Source organism: Amblyraja radiata, chromosome 8 (genome assembly GCF_010909765.2).
Source record: "Amblyraja radiata isolate CabotCenter1 chromosome 8, sAmbRad1.1.pri, whole genome shotgun sequence".
NCBI classification, from domain to species: domain Eukaryota; kingdom Metazoa; phylum Chordata; class Chondrichthyes; order Rajiformes; family Rajidae; genus Amblyraja; species Amblyraja radiata.
The window spans coordinates 24,447,202-24,465,061 of record NC_045963.1 but is presented as its reverse complement, the minus strand read 5'-3'; the positions used below and the strand labels follow the sequence as shown (position 1 = coordinate 24,465,061).

The window sequence follows — 17,860 nt, the reverse complement described above, 5'->3', positions numbered from 1 at the left end:
TACCGAAGATCTCGGAGAAAACCCACGCAGGTCACGGGGAGAACATACAAACTCCGTTTAGACAGCACCCGTAGTCGGGATCGAACCCGGGTCTCTGGCGCTGCATTCGCTGTAAGGCAGCAACTCTACCGCTAAGCCACTGTGACCGCCCTTGGTTTTAGGGGAGATGTTGCCTGTATTTAATTTTTGTTTGCACCAGATTATTCTTTTGAATTGACGAATGCTCCATTTAAATCTGACTGTAGTGCCAGGAAATTACAGATGTCTGCCTTTGCAAGATTATCTGACATAATTTGGCCTTTAAATTGCCGCTACTTTTCTTGGTGAATGCATATCAAAAAAATAAACTTGCTTGGAAACACTTTAATGCTTCATGCTTGTGACAAATATTATCTCTGAGCTGTGGTGCTCATGTGAAAATATTTTGAGATCAATTGTTTTGTTCCAGTAATGTTGCTGCTTAGTGGTAAATTTGCAGTTTCCTTAACACCAGAATAGTGATTTTGGTATTTGTTGAGTTCATTTATGATGAACCTGGAATCTTGAAAATCATCTTGCATAAATATAATTTATGCACTGAATATGTGAAATGCACAAAAATAGAATTGTGTATAATAAAAATCTTAAATCAGAAAATGTAGCATTGTATGCCACGTTTCAACTAAACAGTTATTCTGTTAGGTCATAAAATTATTACTGTGCATTTACTTTATCTTGGTGCAAAACGTTTTATTTCAGTTTTGTAACAGACGTTGGAAGCGTTATTGTATGTGCATGACTGGGTTCTGCACAATCTAGCTCCATAATATCACTGCTAGCATGCTTGAGGTTAACACTAAGCACTATTGGAAAGTAAATGGTAGAAAAGTAAGCAATGAGATGAGGCCATGGCCAGGCAAGTGGATGAATGAGGACATGATGTCCAGTAGTGGCGGATTGTGTGTGAATATGTAAGTCCACAGCCTCACAATCCTTTATTTTATACTGTCCGATTCTGGGAGCCTTACCTTGGGGCTGTTTTACTGATAGGGGAATTGTGTATAAAGTATTCATCATTATGAGGAATAAAATCTATTCATTTTTAGATCATGATCCTTCAACTACTTGTTTGTAACATCATAACCTACGAAATAAGAATTGGCCATTCAGTCTCTTGAGTCTCCTCCACCATTCAGTAGGACAGTGGTGTGTTCCCCTTACCCATGACAGATCCACTGTCCACATTTATTTCCTTGACATTCAAAATGGCATTATAGGACTATGAACATCACATGCAACATTTCTAACAAAAATGTTAATACAAAATAAATATTGTCATCTTGAATCCTGAGAATGAAATATTAAAAATAAGGGGGGTTTTTTGTAACCCTCTTTCAAGTGTGGACAAGGAAACGTTGTCATTTTTTCTCAGCCAATGAACTGGTTTTTATTCCATATTGAATAACATATGGAAGAAACACAGAAAAGAGTATGGTCAGGGAATGTCCTCCATGTGGAGGACTAAGACTTATCCATAGCCAAGAGTGGCTTGGTACCAAATTCACAGATGGAAATAGTAGTGAGTGAACCAGCATGAGGGATAGATCTAATTGACCACTACCTTTCCTGTGCCCTTGCTCTGTCATGGCAGAATAAATTAGTAGAAGTCAATGACTACCGACCGGTGGCACTAACATCTATGGTGATGAAGTGCTTTGAGAAGGTGGTTATGCAACATCAACTCCTACCTTAGCAAGAACCTGGACCTACTTTAATTTGCCTACCGCCACAATAGATCAACTGGGGTCACTGATCTCACTGGCTCTCCATTCTGCACTAGACCACTTGGACAATAAGAACACATGTGTCAGGCTGTTATTCAACACCATCATCCCCTCCTAACTTGTTATCAACCTCAGGGGACTGGATCATCGACTTCATCAATGACAGATCACAATCTTTATGAATTGGCAACATTTTTTGACTGTATTACATAGAATGAGGCCATTTGGCCTGTCAAGTCTGTGCAGTCTCTCAGCTCGATCCCATTCTCCATTTATTTTCCTGTTTCCAATTCTCTCTCATGCTCACCAATACCTTCCTGTTTGTCACTCGCACACAAGGAATAACTTACCACCTTGGGGATCTGAGAGGAAACTGAAATATCTAAGAGAATATCACTCTTTGACTTATTAATGATTATGCTTTGGCATAGTCTGTTTTTTTCTAGATTATTTGCAAAACAAAGCATTTCGCTGTATCTAGGTACATGTGGCAATAAAGTACCAATTGAACAGCAACCCATTAAACTATGTTGAACTATTACATTGCATTCACTTAGACTACTGTAATAGCACCTTTCAAAACCACAAGCCCTGACCCTGAGAAAGACAAGAGGACTAGGTGCATGGGAACATCTCTGCTTACAGAATTCCATTCAAGCTGAATATTACCATGATTTAGAAATGTATTGTTGTTTTCTTCATCGTTACTGAGTTTGAATTTTAGTATTTCCTGCCTGCAATGTTATTTATAACTTCTCAGCAGGAGGTCAGCAATGATTCCTGTAGCTGCTCACCACCACCATCCCCTTTGGGGCTATTGTGGATGGTCAGTAAATGACTGGCATTGTTGTAACAGCAGCATTCTGAGAAACTCATTCAAAAAGCAAAGCATCAAACAGCTAATTTTGTGTTCCTTGCATTGTCACATGGTTCAGTTTAGCTGTTCATTTGAGCATTGCCAGCAAACTTTGTCCTTGTAATATATACCATCTGTAGGACTAATGTGAATAATTGCAGTAGGTTCCTCGTAAGAAACAACGTAGTTTGCTATATTTTTTTCTAATTTGCATCTTTTTACAGCTGCAGCTTCAGGTGCTGAAAGTGTGCAACCTCCACCTTTAACATACAAAAAATGGGGTTTACAGGACGTTGATATGATTGTGGACCATACAAGCATAGGTAATATAAAAATCCATTCACAAGAGCAGAATAAGCTTGCAGCCAAATGACCTTTGCATTCATTAAACATGCAGCAATATTTTCAAGTAAAATTGGAGACTGAGCAACATGAAGTAAATGCATGAAGTAGATAACCAAAAGCTTGGTCAAACTAGTAGTTTTAAAGGCACGTATTAAAATACATGGTTAATTGAGGCAAAATGATCTTAAGAAGGTAACCTAAGTTTGATGCTGTGGATAGTTTAGCCGTCACATCTGCCGCCATCAATAGGAATGGACTTGAATTATTTGAAAAGTAATTTCAAATGCTCCGCGCATTTATCAATGCGTCTTTATTTTCAGTATTGCAATAATACCACTTTATAATGGCATTTAGAAATCTATTTCCACGACATGCTTCATTTTCTGTTTAATTTTTTATTACTTGGGTGAGGATGCATAATCAATAGAAAATAAATTATGTTGTTCAGAGCAATTACATCTCCCACCACCTTTTTGAAATGATTATTTGCAGTATGGGGATATATTTTCACTTGTGTCATTATGTTCTCTACCTTTCACACCAGGAATCATGACCCTGTGTCCATTTGATCAGTTGAAGACTGCTTCTATTTTAGGTGGAGTAAATGCTACTGTAAAGAGCAGCCCACCAGCCATGTCGGCATATGTAACAGTTGGCTCTGGTCCATTCACAGGTTTTTTCTATTCTTTGGAGGTAAGTGTGTCTATGACATTGTCTTCGTTTAAATTGCTTATTTTCCAACATTTTGTGTATTTAAATGGACTTTTGTGAATAGTAGTGCATCCATGGAACAGTGTTTGCATTTAAATCATTTTAAACATAGAATTAAAATATTTCACTACAAAATATTTCACTACATTTGTGCTGGCAACGTTCTGGGACTATTAGTTCAAAGATGTCACATCTTCAGGATCTTCTGACATGCTGTTTGTTGGGTTACAGGGTAGCACACAGCCTTTGCTATCACACGTTGCTTTAGCAGTTGCAAGCAAGCTCACATCAGCTTTATTTAATGCGGCTAGGTAAGGAGCAGTCTTTTTGTTGACGTTTAAGTTTCACTGTAACTAATATTTGAGATTTATGTGCCATGTGAACTGCTTTAAATAAGTTTGTCCACGTGCAATGACATTGGCTTGATTTGTGTCATAAATGGCTGTTAACAGTTTTTATAAATATGCTTTTGAGGAAGGTCAAGGTGTTAAGTTTTCAAGCCTTTGGAAATTTTTGCCTCCTGGATATTATCACATGCACAGAAATGAGCCTTTGGCCCACCATCAACCATTAATCCTACATTAATGATAATTTTATTCTCCCCTCTTTTTCCATCAACTGTGCACTTTCTTGTCAACCCTTCCCTCAGATTTTACACTCACCTACATGCATGGGACAATTTACCGTGGCCAATTAACCAACCAATCTGCACGTCCCTAGGATGTGGGAAGAATCCCATGCAGTCACAGACAACATGCAGAGAGCTTCTGAGCTCAGCATTGAACTTGGGTCTCTGATGCTGTGCGGCAGCGACTCAATTATCTACATTACATGCCTCCCTTCAGTGATCACTTTGACACGTGCCTTTTGTGTTCCTTCTATAACTTTTAATCCTCCTGTGTTCAATTGTAATGTATTTAATCTACATGTGGCGGGCCTTGTCATGTGTTTGCAAATATATTATTTTCAACAAGTGCTAGTTGGCAATATAATAATATTTATTATGGGATCAAGTAGCAGGAGAACAGAATTTAAAATGTATTGGCAAGGCATTAAATAGAATGTTGTCCATGGAAAAAGCTGTTCACGTGATAATATTCAACAACATTTAAAACAATCTTTAACATGATACAATTGGTTTTCCTTGGATGGTAATACAAATATCACTGTACCTTAATTGGTACACGTGACAATAAAAGACCTTTGAAACATACTGTTTAGTTTTGTAAATAGTATAGAGGAGATATTTAAAATAAATAAATGCTTGGTTGGCAGACTTCCAACCTGCTTATAGCTTACCTTATCAAGTGTTACATGAGATCTTTTGGTACATTTTCCAGTGGATGGCTTGGCTGGAAAAGCAAACATGATGAAGAAACAGTACAAAAACAGAAACCAAAAGTTGAACCTGCAACGCCTCTTCCTGTAAGGTGGGTAAATTGTGTGTAGGTGAAGTGATGTATAGTGTTAACAATTTGCAATGTGCAGCATTGTCATAAAATGTTTCACAAGAAACTATGAAATCTTGCAATTATTGACAGCACAGTTGAGAAGAGGACTGTTTTATTTATCAAGTTTGTGCCAGATCTTTTCAAGTGCTATCCAGCAAGTATCACAAGCCTGCCATATAGTTTATTTTCTTTAGAACATTTCTCCATTAAGGTTGATATGAATTTGTATACAAGAACGTATCACAGTATTCGCAATCTTTTTAGACTATACATTTTAAAAGTTTTTCCCCTTGCATTGTTGCATACACCACGGAAACAGGTCCATCGGCCCAACTCATCCATGCTGACATATGCCTTGTGTAAGCTAGTTTGATTTGCCTGCGTTTAATCCATATCTCTCTGAATTCAATTCAATTCAATTCAACTTTAATGTCATTGCACAAATACTGAGTATCGGTACAACGAAATGCAGTTTTGCGTCAGTCCGTAGTAGTGCAATATAGAAATTTTAAAAAAAGAGGATACAGAACAATAAAAAATGCAGAATAATTAAACAATGGGGGACGGAGGGACCGGAGAAATCTATCGGCGGGACTCCGAGTTCAGCAATGCGACGGTATGATTGTAGAAGCTGTTCCTCATCCTACTGGTACGAGACCTGAGGCTCCTGTACCGCCTCCCTGATGGGAGGAGGGCAAACAGTCCATGATTGGGGTGGGAGGGGTCTTTAATGATCTTCCCAGCTCGTTTCAGACACCGTTTTCGGTGGAGGGCATCCATGGCAGGGAGCGGGGCGCCGATGATGTGATGCGCGGTTTTCACACCCGTTGTAGTGCCTTCCTGTCCGCAACAGTGCAGCTGCTGTACCATACCGTGAAGCAGGCGGTCAGGATGCTCTCGATGGTACACCTGTAGAAGTTGGTCAGGATCTGGGGGGACAGGTGGGCTTTCTTGAGCCTCCTCAGGAAGTAAAGGCGCTGCTGTGCCTTTCCTATCCATGTACCTATCCAACTGTTGTTTAAATGCTATTATAGTTTCTGCCTCAACTCCCTCCTTTGACAGCTCATTCCACATACCCATCACTTTCTGGGTGAAAAAGTGTTCCCTCAGGTTCCTATTAAATCTTTCCCCCCTCAGTTTAACCCTATCTTCTCTGGTCCTTGATTACCCTTCACGGGGTAAACGTGTGCATTCACCCAATCAATTCCCCTTTTATGCACCTCCATAAGATTACCCCTTAGCCTTCTGCACTACAAGGAATAAAGTCCTCGTCTGCCCAAACTTTTCCTTTTGCACAGACTCGTGTTCAGGCCACATTGTCGTAAATCTTCTCTGTAGTTTAATGACATTAATGGCAGGGTGACCACAACAGAACACAAGACTCTACATTTTCAAGAGAGAGTTAGATTTAGTTCTTGGGGCTAAAGAAATCAAGGGATATGGGGAAAAAGCAGGAACGGGGTACTGATTTTAGATGATCAGCCATGATCATATTGAATGGCAGTGCTGACTCGAAGGGCCTACTCCTGCACCTATTTTTCTATGTTCTATGTTACTAAATGTGGCCTCACCAATATGTTTTGTACAAGTCTAACATTACATCGCAACTTCCATACTCAATACCCTTTCTGACAAAGACCAGTGTACTAAAAGCCGCTTTTACCAATCTATCTACCTGTTATTAATAGTAGATAATGCTCTAGTTATTATTGCTGCAGCCAGTGGAACATTTCACGTGAATGAAATCTCCTTTAAGCCTTCTATAAGGAAAATAACCATTGTTTCTTCAGTTTACCCACATAATAACAATCCCTAGTCCCTCAAAGTATTCTATCGTAAATGTTTACATCTAATGCAGTACCTTTGTGTTCTTTATTAATCATGCTTGCTGAAATTGGGCTCAATAGTCCATTGGAGCTGGCTATTATTTTGTATATGTTCAGCAAACATTCATGGCTTTTTGTACATTACTCCTCCAATTATTAAGTGCAGGATCCATTTTCTTTATTAATTGTATTGTCAACCCATCTTGTTATCGTCAAAGATTTATGCACGTGCCCAGTCTCTCCCTCTCTTCATAGAATTGTTAGAGCAGAGGAAGGAACCAGTCAAGAGAACTTGATTAGCATTCCTTCGACCAACATTCATTCCCTCCACGACGCGGTTGTACTGAAGCAACTTGTCGGTATCTAAAGCCCCCTCTTAATCTTGTGTAATCGAGAAGGATGAGGGCAGTAGAAACATAGGATACAGCCATCTCTAAGTTCGACATGATCCGCTGTTGGAAATAGATTGATGAACATTCATTGTCGTTGGGTCAAACTCCTGGACATTGTTGTGATCGGATGCGAGCAGCAGTTTTACATATACATGAACTTTCATTATTGTGTTTATTTCTTCCCACCAGCTGTCCTCGAGATATCTAAAATAGCTTCTTGGGCACTTTTTATCCTTGCAGAAAATCTCAGGTTTCTCTGTTTTACTTGTAGCTTTGATTGTTAACTCAAATTAATATTTTTGCAGTTCTTGTGCAATGCCCACAGGTTCTTAATGTGTCTTGTGGTATTGTCTCGCAGTATTATCTGTCTAATGATATCTAGTGTGGTCAGCCCTTAAACTTACTTGAAATTGAGTATTTTTCGCACTGCGTTTACAAATAGCAATGGCTCTAGTGTTGCAACTTATAGAAAGGCCAGTTTATGGATTATTCCATTTACCATTTTATAGGTTTGGGATTCCCGATTCTCGTCGGCGTGGAGAACATATTTGTTTATCACCTTGTAACACACTGGCAGCTGTAACAGATGATTTTGGCCGTGTCACATTACTCGATGTAGTAAGAGGAGTCGCTATACGCATGTGGAAAGGTGAGGATAACATCCATTTGAAACCAATTTTACAAATATTCCTAGTGCTTTGCTAACTTAATTTTTAACTTTTTATTTCCAATTATTCAACACTGCAAACAATATTTTAAAATATTGACTGAATGGAAATAATATGCTAATTAATTAGGCACATTAGCCTTTCTTGAATAATCTGCATTTCGTCTATGCACATATTTGAGGTGTGTGAGATAAATTGTATAATAAAGCATTTCTGTTGATATCATGCTTGTTTAAACTTTTGGTTATGACCCAAAGACATTGCATCTGTTGAGGCTAAAGCAAGGTTGCCAAGCCACTCTTGGTATTCGGCAGGAAGATAATATATTTCATCCAAATGGCAAAATATTTATCTGCTTAAATTCTTTGGAGGTTTAAATGTACATGCTGGATCTCCCCTTAATCTAATCTGTTCTCCAGGGTATCGTGATGCAGAGGTCGGCTGGATCCAAGTGGTAGAAGATCTTCATGAAAGAGAAATCGAGAAAAGTAATGTGTCCCCCTTCAGCAGTCCCACAGGTCTAAGACGAGTGGCTCAATTCCTAGTTATCTATGCTCCAAGGAGAGGAATCCTAGAAGTGTGGAGCACTCAGCAAGGCCCTAGAGTTGGAGCATTCAATGTTGGAAAACATTGCAGGTTTGTTGAATGGTGTCTGAAGTCACTGTATTTTCTGTTAGATCTTTGCTGCATTTGAATTCATGGAAGGGAGCAGAGTACCCATTTTGCATCTTAAAGTTAAGGTAACATGAATATATTTCCATTTTAAAGGGAGAGAAAAATAATACTCTTCCTAACCATATCATAATCATAATCATACTTTATTAGCAAAGTATGTTTTGCAACATACGAGGAGTTTAATTTGCCATACAGTCATACCAATAAAAAGCAACAAAACACACAAAATGCATTTGAACATAAACATCCACCACAGTGCATCCTCCACATTCCACGCTGTGATGGAAGGCGAAAAAAAAGTTCAATCTCTTCCCTTCTTTGTCCTCCCACGGTTGGGGCCCTCGAGCCTTCCATTGACAGGACGATCTTGGCTCTCGTAGCCGGCAGTCGGGCCCTCCGCATCGGGGTGATCAAGCTCCCGCATTGGGGGGGATCTTAGCTCCCCGCGCTGGGTGATCGGACCCTGGGTTGAGTTTAGTCGAACTTTCTGCGACTTTGGAGCTTCCCGACATCGGTCTCTACCCGAGTCTGCAAGCTCCTCGATGTTGGAATCTGCAGGCCGCAGTTGGAGCATCGATCCCAAACAAGGGATCGCAGGCTCCTATGGTACGTCCACGGCTCCGTGGTGGGGCTCAAAGTCAATCTCAAGCAAGGTGTCCAATTATTTCCAGTCATCATTCGCCCCACTCTATAAAAACTTTTTATGACAAACGTATTTCAGCACTTGCAGGTTGAAATATGCAAGGTCTTATCCTACAGGCTGAAAGGGTCAGCATCTTGCCAGAGTTGCAGGTCTTTAATCTTGTAGAGTATCGCGCTCTGTTGTGTTGGCTTTTCATCTGCCGATTTAGGTGAAGTGATAGTTTAGGCCTTTCCAGATGATCTATTTCTCCAGCAGGAGGCAGCTTTGTCATCCTGATGCCCATGTTGTATTCAGTGGTAAATTTTCTAAATGAATCCAATTTTAGCCATTAAATCTGTGGATTTCAATGATCCAGAGGACATATTTTTATGCTTCTGAAGCCTTGAAAAGATTTATATTTTTTGTTGAAAACGTCTGCATTGCTGGTGAAATATCTTGAGAGTCATTTGAAATTACTGCAGACTGACTGTTCCACCCAATCAAATATTTTCGTTTCTTGAATATCACTTATTTAACTGGCATACATACAGTGCCCTCCATAATGTCTGAGACAAAGACCCATCATTTATTTATTTGCCTCTGCACTCCACAAATGGGGGGGACTATGTATAAACACAGCTGTAATTTCTACATGCTGAAACCAAAATGTATAAAAATGGCCTTTATTAAAATCTGACAATGTGCACTTTAACCATATGTGATTTTTTTTCTATTACAAATCTCAAATTGTGGAGTACAGAGGCAAATAAATAAATGATGGGACTTTGTCCCAAACATTGTGGATTTGGAGGGCACTGTAGGCGACACATTAAATAAGTACGCTTCTCAAATTATAGTCTATCGGCATTTATTAACAAAATGGTAACATGAAACTTGCAAAGTAATTGGATATGACAATGTCAACATGTATTTATGAAAGGGGAATTTTGATTGGGTAGCGAAAGTTGACTTTATACTTGTAGAAGGTCTTCATTTGGGTGCCATACAAGAGATTATTGATTACCTTTAAATCACATTATTGGAGTTAATATATTTGTGTGGATTGAGGGTTGGTTGGTAAACAGAACAGAGTAATAACATTTTCGGATAAGAAGCCTGTGATGAGAGGAGTAGGATTGGTGCAGAACTCAGCTGTTCACAATCCTTATCAATGATCTGGATGAGGGGAAGTAATAAATCCAAGTTTGATTACAATACAACACAAAGCTATTTGACAGTGTGGGGTGTAAGGTGGGTGCAGAGAGGGTTTGGATATTTTAAATAGGCTAAGTGAACGAATGAGAATCTGGCAGATTGCAGAAGGATCATAACGTGGTAAAATAGGAGGTCATCCACTTCCATTGAACTGGGAAGTTGAAGTGTTTTCTATCCACTGACAGATGGAGAGGTGTTGGTGTTCAGAAACTCTTGTGGTACGGCAAATATTAAGAAAAGCAGATTGTATGTTGGCCTTAATTAAAAAACGGTTTGCATGCAGTAGAAATATAATGGTCTTATTGTATAGGGATCCTGTGTGCAGATGGGTGTTCTGGTCTCGCTGTTTAAGGAATGATACACCAGCAATAGATTTGGATTAGAAGGGGAATTCTTTATTGTTTGCATAACCAGAAAGTAGAAGATAAGGGAAGGTTATTAATTGCAAAATGTTATGGTTAATTTTTATTCTGTATTTTACCTGTATAGCATTCGTATATTTTATGACTTGAAAGTATTCTCTTTTGCAGGTTATTATATCCTGGATACAAAATAATGGGATTAAATAACGTTACCAGCCAGGGATGGCAACCACAAACTTACCAGATTTGTCTAATTGATCCAGCAGATGGTAATGTGAAAACCATCAATGTTCCCTTCCATCTTGCTCTTAGGTATTTTATTTTTTCCTTCAGAAATAATAGTTAAAGAATAATTCCAATATCTCTCATACAGTCCTCCATAATGTTTGGGACAAAGACCCATCATTTATTTATTTGCGTCTATACGCCACAATTTGAGATTTGTAGTAGAAAAAATCACATGTGGTTAAAGTGCACGTTGTCTAATTTTATTAAAGGGTATTTTTATACATTTTGGTTTCACCAAGTAGAAATTACAGCAATGTTTATACATAGTCCCCCCCATTTCAGGGCACCATAATGTTTGGGACAGTAATGTCATTTAAATGAAAGTAGTCATGTTTATTATTTAGTTGCATATCCTTTGCATGCAATGACTGCTTGAAGTCTGCGATTCATGGACATCACCAGTTGCTAGGTATCTTCCCTGGTGATGCTCTGCCAGGCCTGTATTGCAGCCATCTTTAGCATTCTTGTTTATGCTGGTCCCCTTCAGTTTTCTCTTCAGCATGGCAGCTCAATTGGGTTCAGATGGGGTGATTGACTTGGCCACTCAAGAATTGACTATTTTTTAGCTTTGAAAATCTCCTTTATTGCTTTCGCAGTATGTTTGGGATCATTGTAGTGCTGTAGAATGAACCGCTGGCCAATGAGTTTTGAGGCATTTGTTTGAACTTGAGCAGATAGGATGTGTCTATACACTTCAGAATTCATTATGCTACTACCATCAGCAGTTGTATCACCAATGAAGATAAGTGAGCCAGCACCTTCAGCAGCCCAGGCAATAACACCCCCACCACCGTGTTTTACAGATGAGGTGATATGCTTTGGATCTTGGGCAGTTCCTTCTCTCCTCCATACTTTGCTCTTGCTATCACTCTGATATATGTTAATCTTCATCTCATCTGTCCACAAGACCTTTTTCTAGAACTGAGGTTGTTCTTTTAAGTACTTCTTTGCAAACTGTAACCCGGCCATCCTATTTTTGTAGCTGACCAGTGGTTTGCATCTTGTAGTGTAACCTCTCTATTTCTGTTCATGAAGTCTTCTGCGGACAGTGGTCATTGACAAATCCACACCTGACTCCTGAAGAGTGTTTCTGATCTGCCGGACAGGTGCTTGGCCTGCCAGTCCCTTTGCGCTTAATAAGCTCACCAGTGCTCTCTTTCTTCTTAATGATGTTCCAAACATTTAATTTTGGTAAGCCTAAGGTTTGGCTGATGTCTCTAACAGTTTTATTCTTGTTTCTCAGTCTCATAACGGCTGCTTTGACTTTTATTGGCACAAATTTGGTCCTCGTGATGATAAACAGCAATAAAAGTTTACAAAGGTGATGGAAAGACTAGGAGCTGAGGCCTCTCTTATACCTGCATTAAGGAGGCAATGAAACACACCTGAGCAATTACAAACACCTGTGAAGCCATGTGTCCCAAACATTATGGTGCCCTGAAATAGGGAGACTATGTATAAACACAGCTGTAATTTCTACATGGTGAAACCAAAATGTATAAAAATGGCCTTTAATAAAATCTGTGCACTTTAAACACATGTGATTTTTTTTTTCTATTACAAATCTCAAATTGTGGAGTACAGAGGCAAATAAATAAATGATGGATCTTTGTCCCAAACATTATGGAGGGCACTGTTTGTGCAGTACCATCAGAAATTGCATAAATCATTAAGCACAAAAATCAAAACTATAGTTAAAAAGATCAACAATGGTAACTTAAAGGTGGCAAGTCATGAACCAATTTGGTTTCATACTTTTAGTTGCAAGTTGTGAACCCAAGTAGGAACAACTTTTCTGTCTACAATCTTGAGCTACCTCATAATTTTAAAGACCTTCATATTCGGCAGGCTGTTTAGTTTTCCTGATTGGTATCCTCAGTCTTACTATGTTACAAGTCTATACCACACCTGCAATGTTACAAGTCTATACAACACCTATTGACAAGTATTAAAGTTCTGTGGCTGATAAGTTAGGCTATCAAGTAGGTTACCTGTGCAGTATTGAACACCAAGATAAAACATATTAACTATTTGTTTCCAACATTTTAAATTGAATTTTAGTGAATAATAACGTTATTGAAGAGACAGGATTGTCTATTGGACAAAATTATATCCCATTGGGTTATTTGCAAATATCTATAGTAATATGCAAATTGGCTGGCTGTTTGATTTTAATGAATTAGTAGCCTTAAATTTATTTTAAAAATACCCTGTTTTGTTTCTTAGTGATAAGAAAAGTGAAAGAGCAAAGGATATGCATCTATTGAAGCGTCTAACTGTTTTGTTGAAGGCCAAAGTCTCTAATCCTGGTGGGTATCAAATCTTTTCTTTTCATTTGTAAAGCAATTTGTACTGCAATGACAATACTGTTAATAATTTGTTCAGAAAGAAGTGGTAAATTGGAGTTCCAAGGTTGTAGAATGATCAAATGTTACCAGACTAGAACTAAATTTCCATGTGGGATTCAAGGACATGAAGGTAATTATTAAGATGCTTTAACACTACCTTTATATGTGCAAATTCATAAAAGCCCATGTATTTTAGGAAAAGATCAAGCTCTTCATTACTCCTTTAAATCAATACCGCAATCCAACAATTTGCTGGAGCGACTGCATGAATGTATTATTTGTTGCAAACAAATGATACTGTTATTTTCCTCATATACCTGATATGTTCTTTTGAAATGTTAATTCTCAGTATTGTTACATGTGTGGATGAATGTTGAGGGAATTAAGGTCCAAATCAACTGTTATATATTTTTTCTGTGTTTGTTTATCATAGTTTACATTCATTTCACAATTTGGTATTCTGTATTTATGTTGCCAGAAAATTTGGAGACTGAGATAAAGATGCATCTTCTTGATATTAAATATCCTACTATGAAAAAACAGGTAATTAAACTGTTGTATAAAAAGTATTCTTTTAATTTTTTACCCTGGTCATAATAACTTTTCTTTTAAAAACACAGGCTTTAGAAAAACTACTAGCAAGTAAAAGTATCTCACTATCTTGCTTAACGAATTTAATCCAAGCACTGTTGGACAACTTAATGAACCAAGGTAGGTCCAAATTTAAGTAAAAGTGTGGTAAGTAAATAGGCTTAGAATATTTTTCTTTGTTCTCCGATAATATTGGTATATGCTGTTGTGGCATTTTTTAAGTACATATTTGTCGTTCACCTGACTATTATTAAACAAGTTTCATGTCTTTTGGCAAATAGGCTTAGATTCTTAATTTTATCTAATTTCTATTATGATACATGATTGAAACCATTAGCAGCTTGTATTGTCTATTTCCTTTCCTGCTCTTGATCCCCTCCGTATTTGATATGGTTTAATTGTTCCTTCCCATAAAACAAATATCACATTGGAGTTTCAATACTGCTCAATATATTTAATTTTCTGTCAAGTTATGCTCTTCATCGATTTTTCTTTAAACATCACTGACTGCTTATGTAAATAGACTCAAATTATTTACATTCTCAAATGTAATGCTTGATAAAATGCTCAAAATAAATGTGAATTTCATATCATCCGAGGATTAGCAGTGAGCTTTAATCTTTGATTTACAGAGTATTATAAAGCTTATTTGATGGCAAATAATAATTTCAGGCCACTGTAGGTGTTATACCACTTGTTAAATTTCTTGAACCATAAAAATAAAAGAACATTATTCAATGCAAAAATAATTGCATTGTAAGAATTGTTAATATTGAGATGTCAAAATACTTGACTCTGAAGAGCAATTAGAATTCAAAACATTCAGAAGACAATGAAGTGTGTCCGTTTAGATTAAAGGGTAATGCAGTAGGAATCCCAAGTATTTTATGAACAATTTAAATTATAATAAATAAGGTCAGGGGTAGAGATGCCAGAGGATGTAGATGTCATTGGCAATGTCAGCTACTATTGCCCAAAAGAACCTGATATTCACAACCTTGAACTGTTGCAGTCTGTGGGGGAAAGATACTTCCACACTGCTCTTTGGCAGAGGTGACCAGATGGTGGTGACGCAAAGCCAACATATTTCCCAGCCAAGAAGTGATTGACTTTGTCAGCAACTTGCTGCTGGTGTTGCTATAGTGTGCTTATTCTTCCAGTTGTAGAAGATGAGGGCATGATCACAATTACCTTCCATTCTGCAGTGTATGAATTCAGTTAATGGAGAGATTTCCCCATGATTCTTATTAACTTGGACTTCTTTATGTCACGTTATATCTGATGTTGCTATGATTTTAAAAGCATTGATTTTATCCTCATGAATGTGTTATTTTTAGGAAGAATCGTGGTTCAATGGGCACAAGCTTAGTAGTTCTACAGGAAATCTAAATAAGCTTTTAGAATGTTGCTTGAGCCATGGACAATACCTTTGGTCACTTTGATTAGGAATATACCGAGATGGTAATGAAATGGAATAGATTTGTATTGCTTTTGTGGGTAGGATGAGCAAATATATATTGGCAGGTAGATGCTATTGGTACTACTGCACTGAATCCGTTTGGGCAGGAGCATGCATCATTGGTGTTCACATGATTTTGTTGGAGTCTACGATTTAGTTGAGGTCTGAAATTTTCACTGTATTTATATTTTGCTATTACAAGTTAGAATTGGTAATGATTCTTTTTGATGATAGGATCTCAAGGAGGTCAGGAAGAAAATTGGAATGTCCAAGATAGTTGAAAAATCTTCAACTTTGTCTTTTGCACTCGCATACTAAGCTCCATTATTGTAGAATGTGGGAAAGCTTGCCCTTTTTAGTTTAATTCTTTCATTATTCACATCTGTTTATAGCAGGAAAATGATTGAATCCATTAGTTGTGGAAATGCTTAACAATTACTATAGCATTCTGCTTATTTTTGGAATAGCCCCTGTTGCAGCTTCACCAGGTTGGCACCTCATTGAACACAAGCTAAGCCCTGACTTAGTGGTAGAATGAGGGACTGGACAGGATATGAGGTTATGGAATGTGGGGTAATGCACTTTTATTGCTTCTGATGACCCACATTGCCTCTTGACCATAGTTTTGACTGCTGGATCGGAACCAAATCAAACACCATGATGGATAATGAGCTTAGTATGGACAGATGGCAAATGGGTTTGGGTGTGCCTTCATCTCCATAAGAACTGTTGTGCTTTTCCTACCAATATTGCAATGGATAGATGTATCTTTAACCACTATGAGAATAACATGCAACATGTTTTTCTTTTGATCATTGTCTGGAGCGCCCAGGAGCGGTAAAAACTACAAAAAGTAGTAAACACTGCCCAGTCCATCATCGGCTCTGACCTCCCTACCATCGAGGGGATCTATCACAGTCGCTGCCTCAAAAAGGCTGGCAGTATCATCAAGGACCCACACCATCCTGGCCACACACTCATCTCCCTGCTACCTTCAGGTAGAAGGTACATGAGCCTGAGGACTGCAACGTCCAGGTTCAGGAATAGCTACTTCCCCACAGCCATCAGGCTATTAAACTCAACTGAAACAAAACTCTGAACATTAATAGACCATTATCTGTTTATTTGCACCATATCTGTTTATTTATTCATGTATGTATATATTTATGTAATGGTATATGAACACGCTAATCTGTTCTGAATTCATGCCTACTATATTCTGTTGTGCTGAAGCAAAGCAAGAATTTCATTGTCCTATCTGGGACACATGACAATAAACTCTCTTGAAGTCAATTTGAGAGATAGAGCTAATGGATACAAAGCCTGGTAATTACATTGTGTGTAGGAAGGAACTGCAGATGCTGGTTTAAACCTAAGATAGACACAAAATGCTGGAGTAACTCAGCGGGACAGGCAGCATCTCTGGAGAGAAGGAATGGGCGACATTTTGGATCGAGACCCTGTCTGAAGAAGGGTCTCGGCCTGAAACGTCACCCATTCCCTCTCTCCAGGGGTGCTGCCTGTTCCACTGAGTTACTCCAGCATTTTGTGTCTATCTCTGGTAACAACATTGCCTATTGCTCCTGCAACAGAAGTTATTGGATTATTATAGAGGAATAGGACCCCAGATTTGTATTGGTTACGTTGGTACTTGGGTACCAGGGACTCTTTATTTGTTGTAAAAAACAAAAAAAAATGACCCACAAAGTATTTGGCTTTGTTACTTGATGTTTATTGAGTGCAACTTTCCCCCTTGTACATTTATTAGATCCAGAAAGTGTGGATGAAGGATTGTTGCAATTTTGCCTCAGCCAGCTGAAATTACTTCACCTTTATACATGTGTAAACAAGCTCAACGCTGAAGATGTGGAACAGAATGGAGCCAAAACCAATAATGTGAGTAATTAATACTTTCGGTATGTGAATAGATGATGACTATCGACTTTAGCGATACAGTGAGTGAACAGGCCCTTCATCCCTCTGAGTTTGTGTCGACCAGCGATCGCCCCGTGCACTAGCACTATCCTACGCACCAATTAATCAACAAACCTATACATCTTTGGATTGTGGGATGAAACCGGAGCACCCTGAGAAAACCCACGTGGTCACTGCAAGAAAGTACAAACTCCACATAGACCCATGGCTGTGATTGAAACCAGGTCTCTGGCGCTGGCACTGTAAGGCAGCAGCTCTTACCGCTTGCCAATGTGTTGCCCCTCTGCCCCAGTGGAAAGTGTATTTTTAGAAGATCATTCTCTTGTGTTTAATTAATTAGAACAGACGGTAGA

At 38.4% G+C, this 17,860-nt stretch overlaps 1 protein-coding gene across 1 annotated transcript in view; it reads left to right on the top strand.

Annotated features, from left to right (window-relative positions):
* Window positions 1-17,860, top strand: part of rab3gap2 (RAB3 GTPase activating non-catalytic protein subunit 2) — a 67,301-nt gene that overhangs the window by 20,026 nt on the left and 29,415 nt on the right. The window contains exons 9-19 of the mRNA XM_033025379.1: window positions 2,844-2,942; window positions 3,509-3,657; window positions 3,907-3,986; window positions 5,016-5,105; window positions 7,854-7,993; window positions 8,432-8,648; window positions 11,055-11,198; window positions 13,401-13,483; window positions 14,001-14,065; window positions 14,143-14,233; window positions 17,341-17,468. Coding sequence (XP_032881270.1) covers window positions 2,844-2,942; window positions 3,509-3,657; window positions 3,907-3,986; window positions 5,016-5,105; window positions 7,854-7,993; window positions 8,432-8,648; window positions 11,055-11,198; window positions 13,401-13,483; window positions 14,001-14,065; window positions 14,143-14,233; window positions 17,341-17,468 — 1,286 coding nt within the window. The remainder of the gene's footprint in view (window positions 1-2,843; window positions 2,943-3,508; window positions 3,658-3,906; window positions 3,987-5,015; window positions 5,106-7,853; window positions 7,994-8,431; window positions 8,649-11,054; window positions 11,199-13,400; window positions 13,484-14,000; window positions 14,066-14,142; window positions 14,234-17,340; window positions 17,469-17,860) is intronic.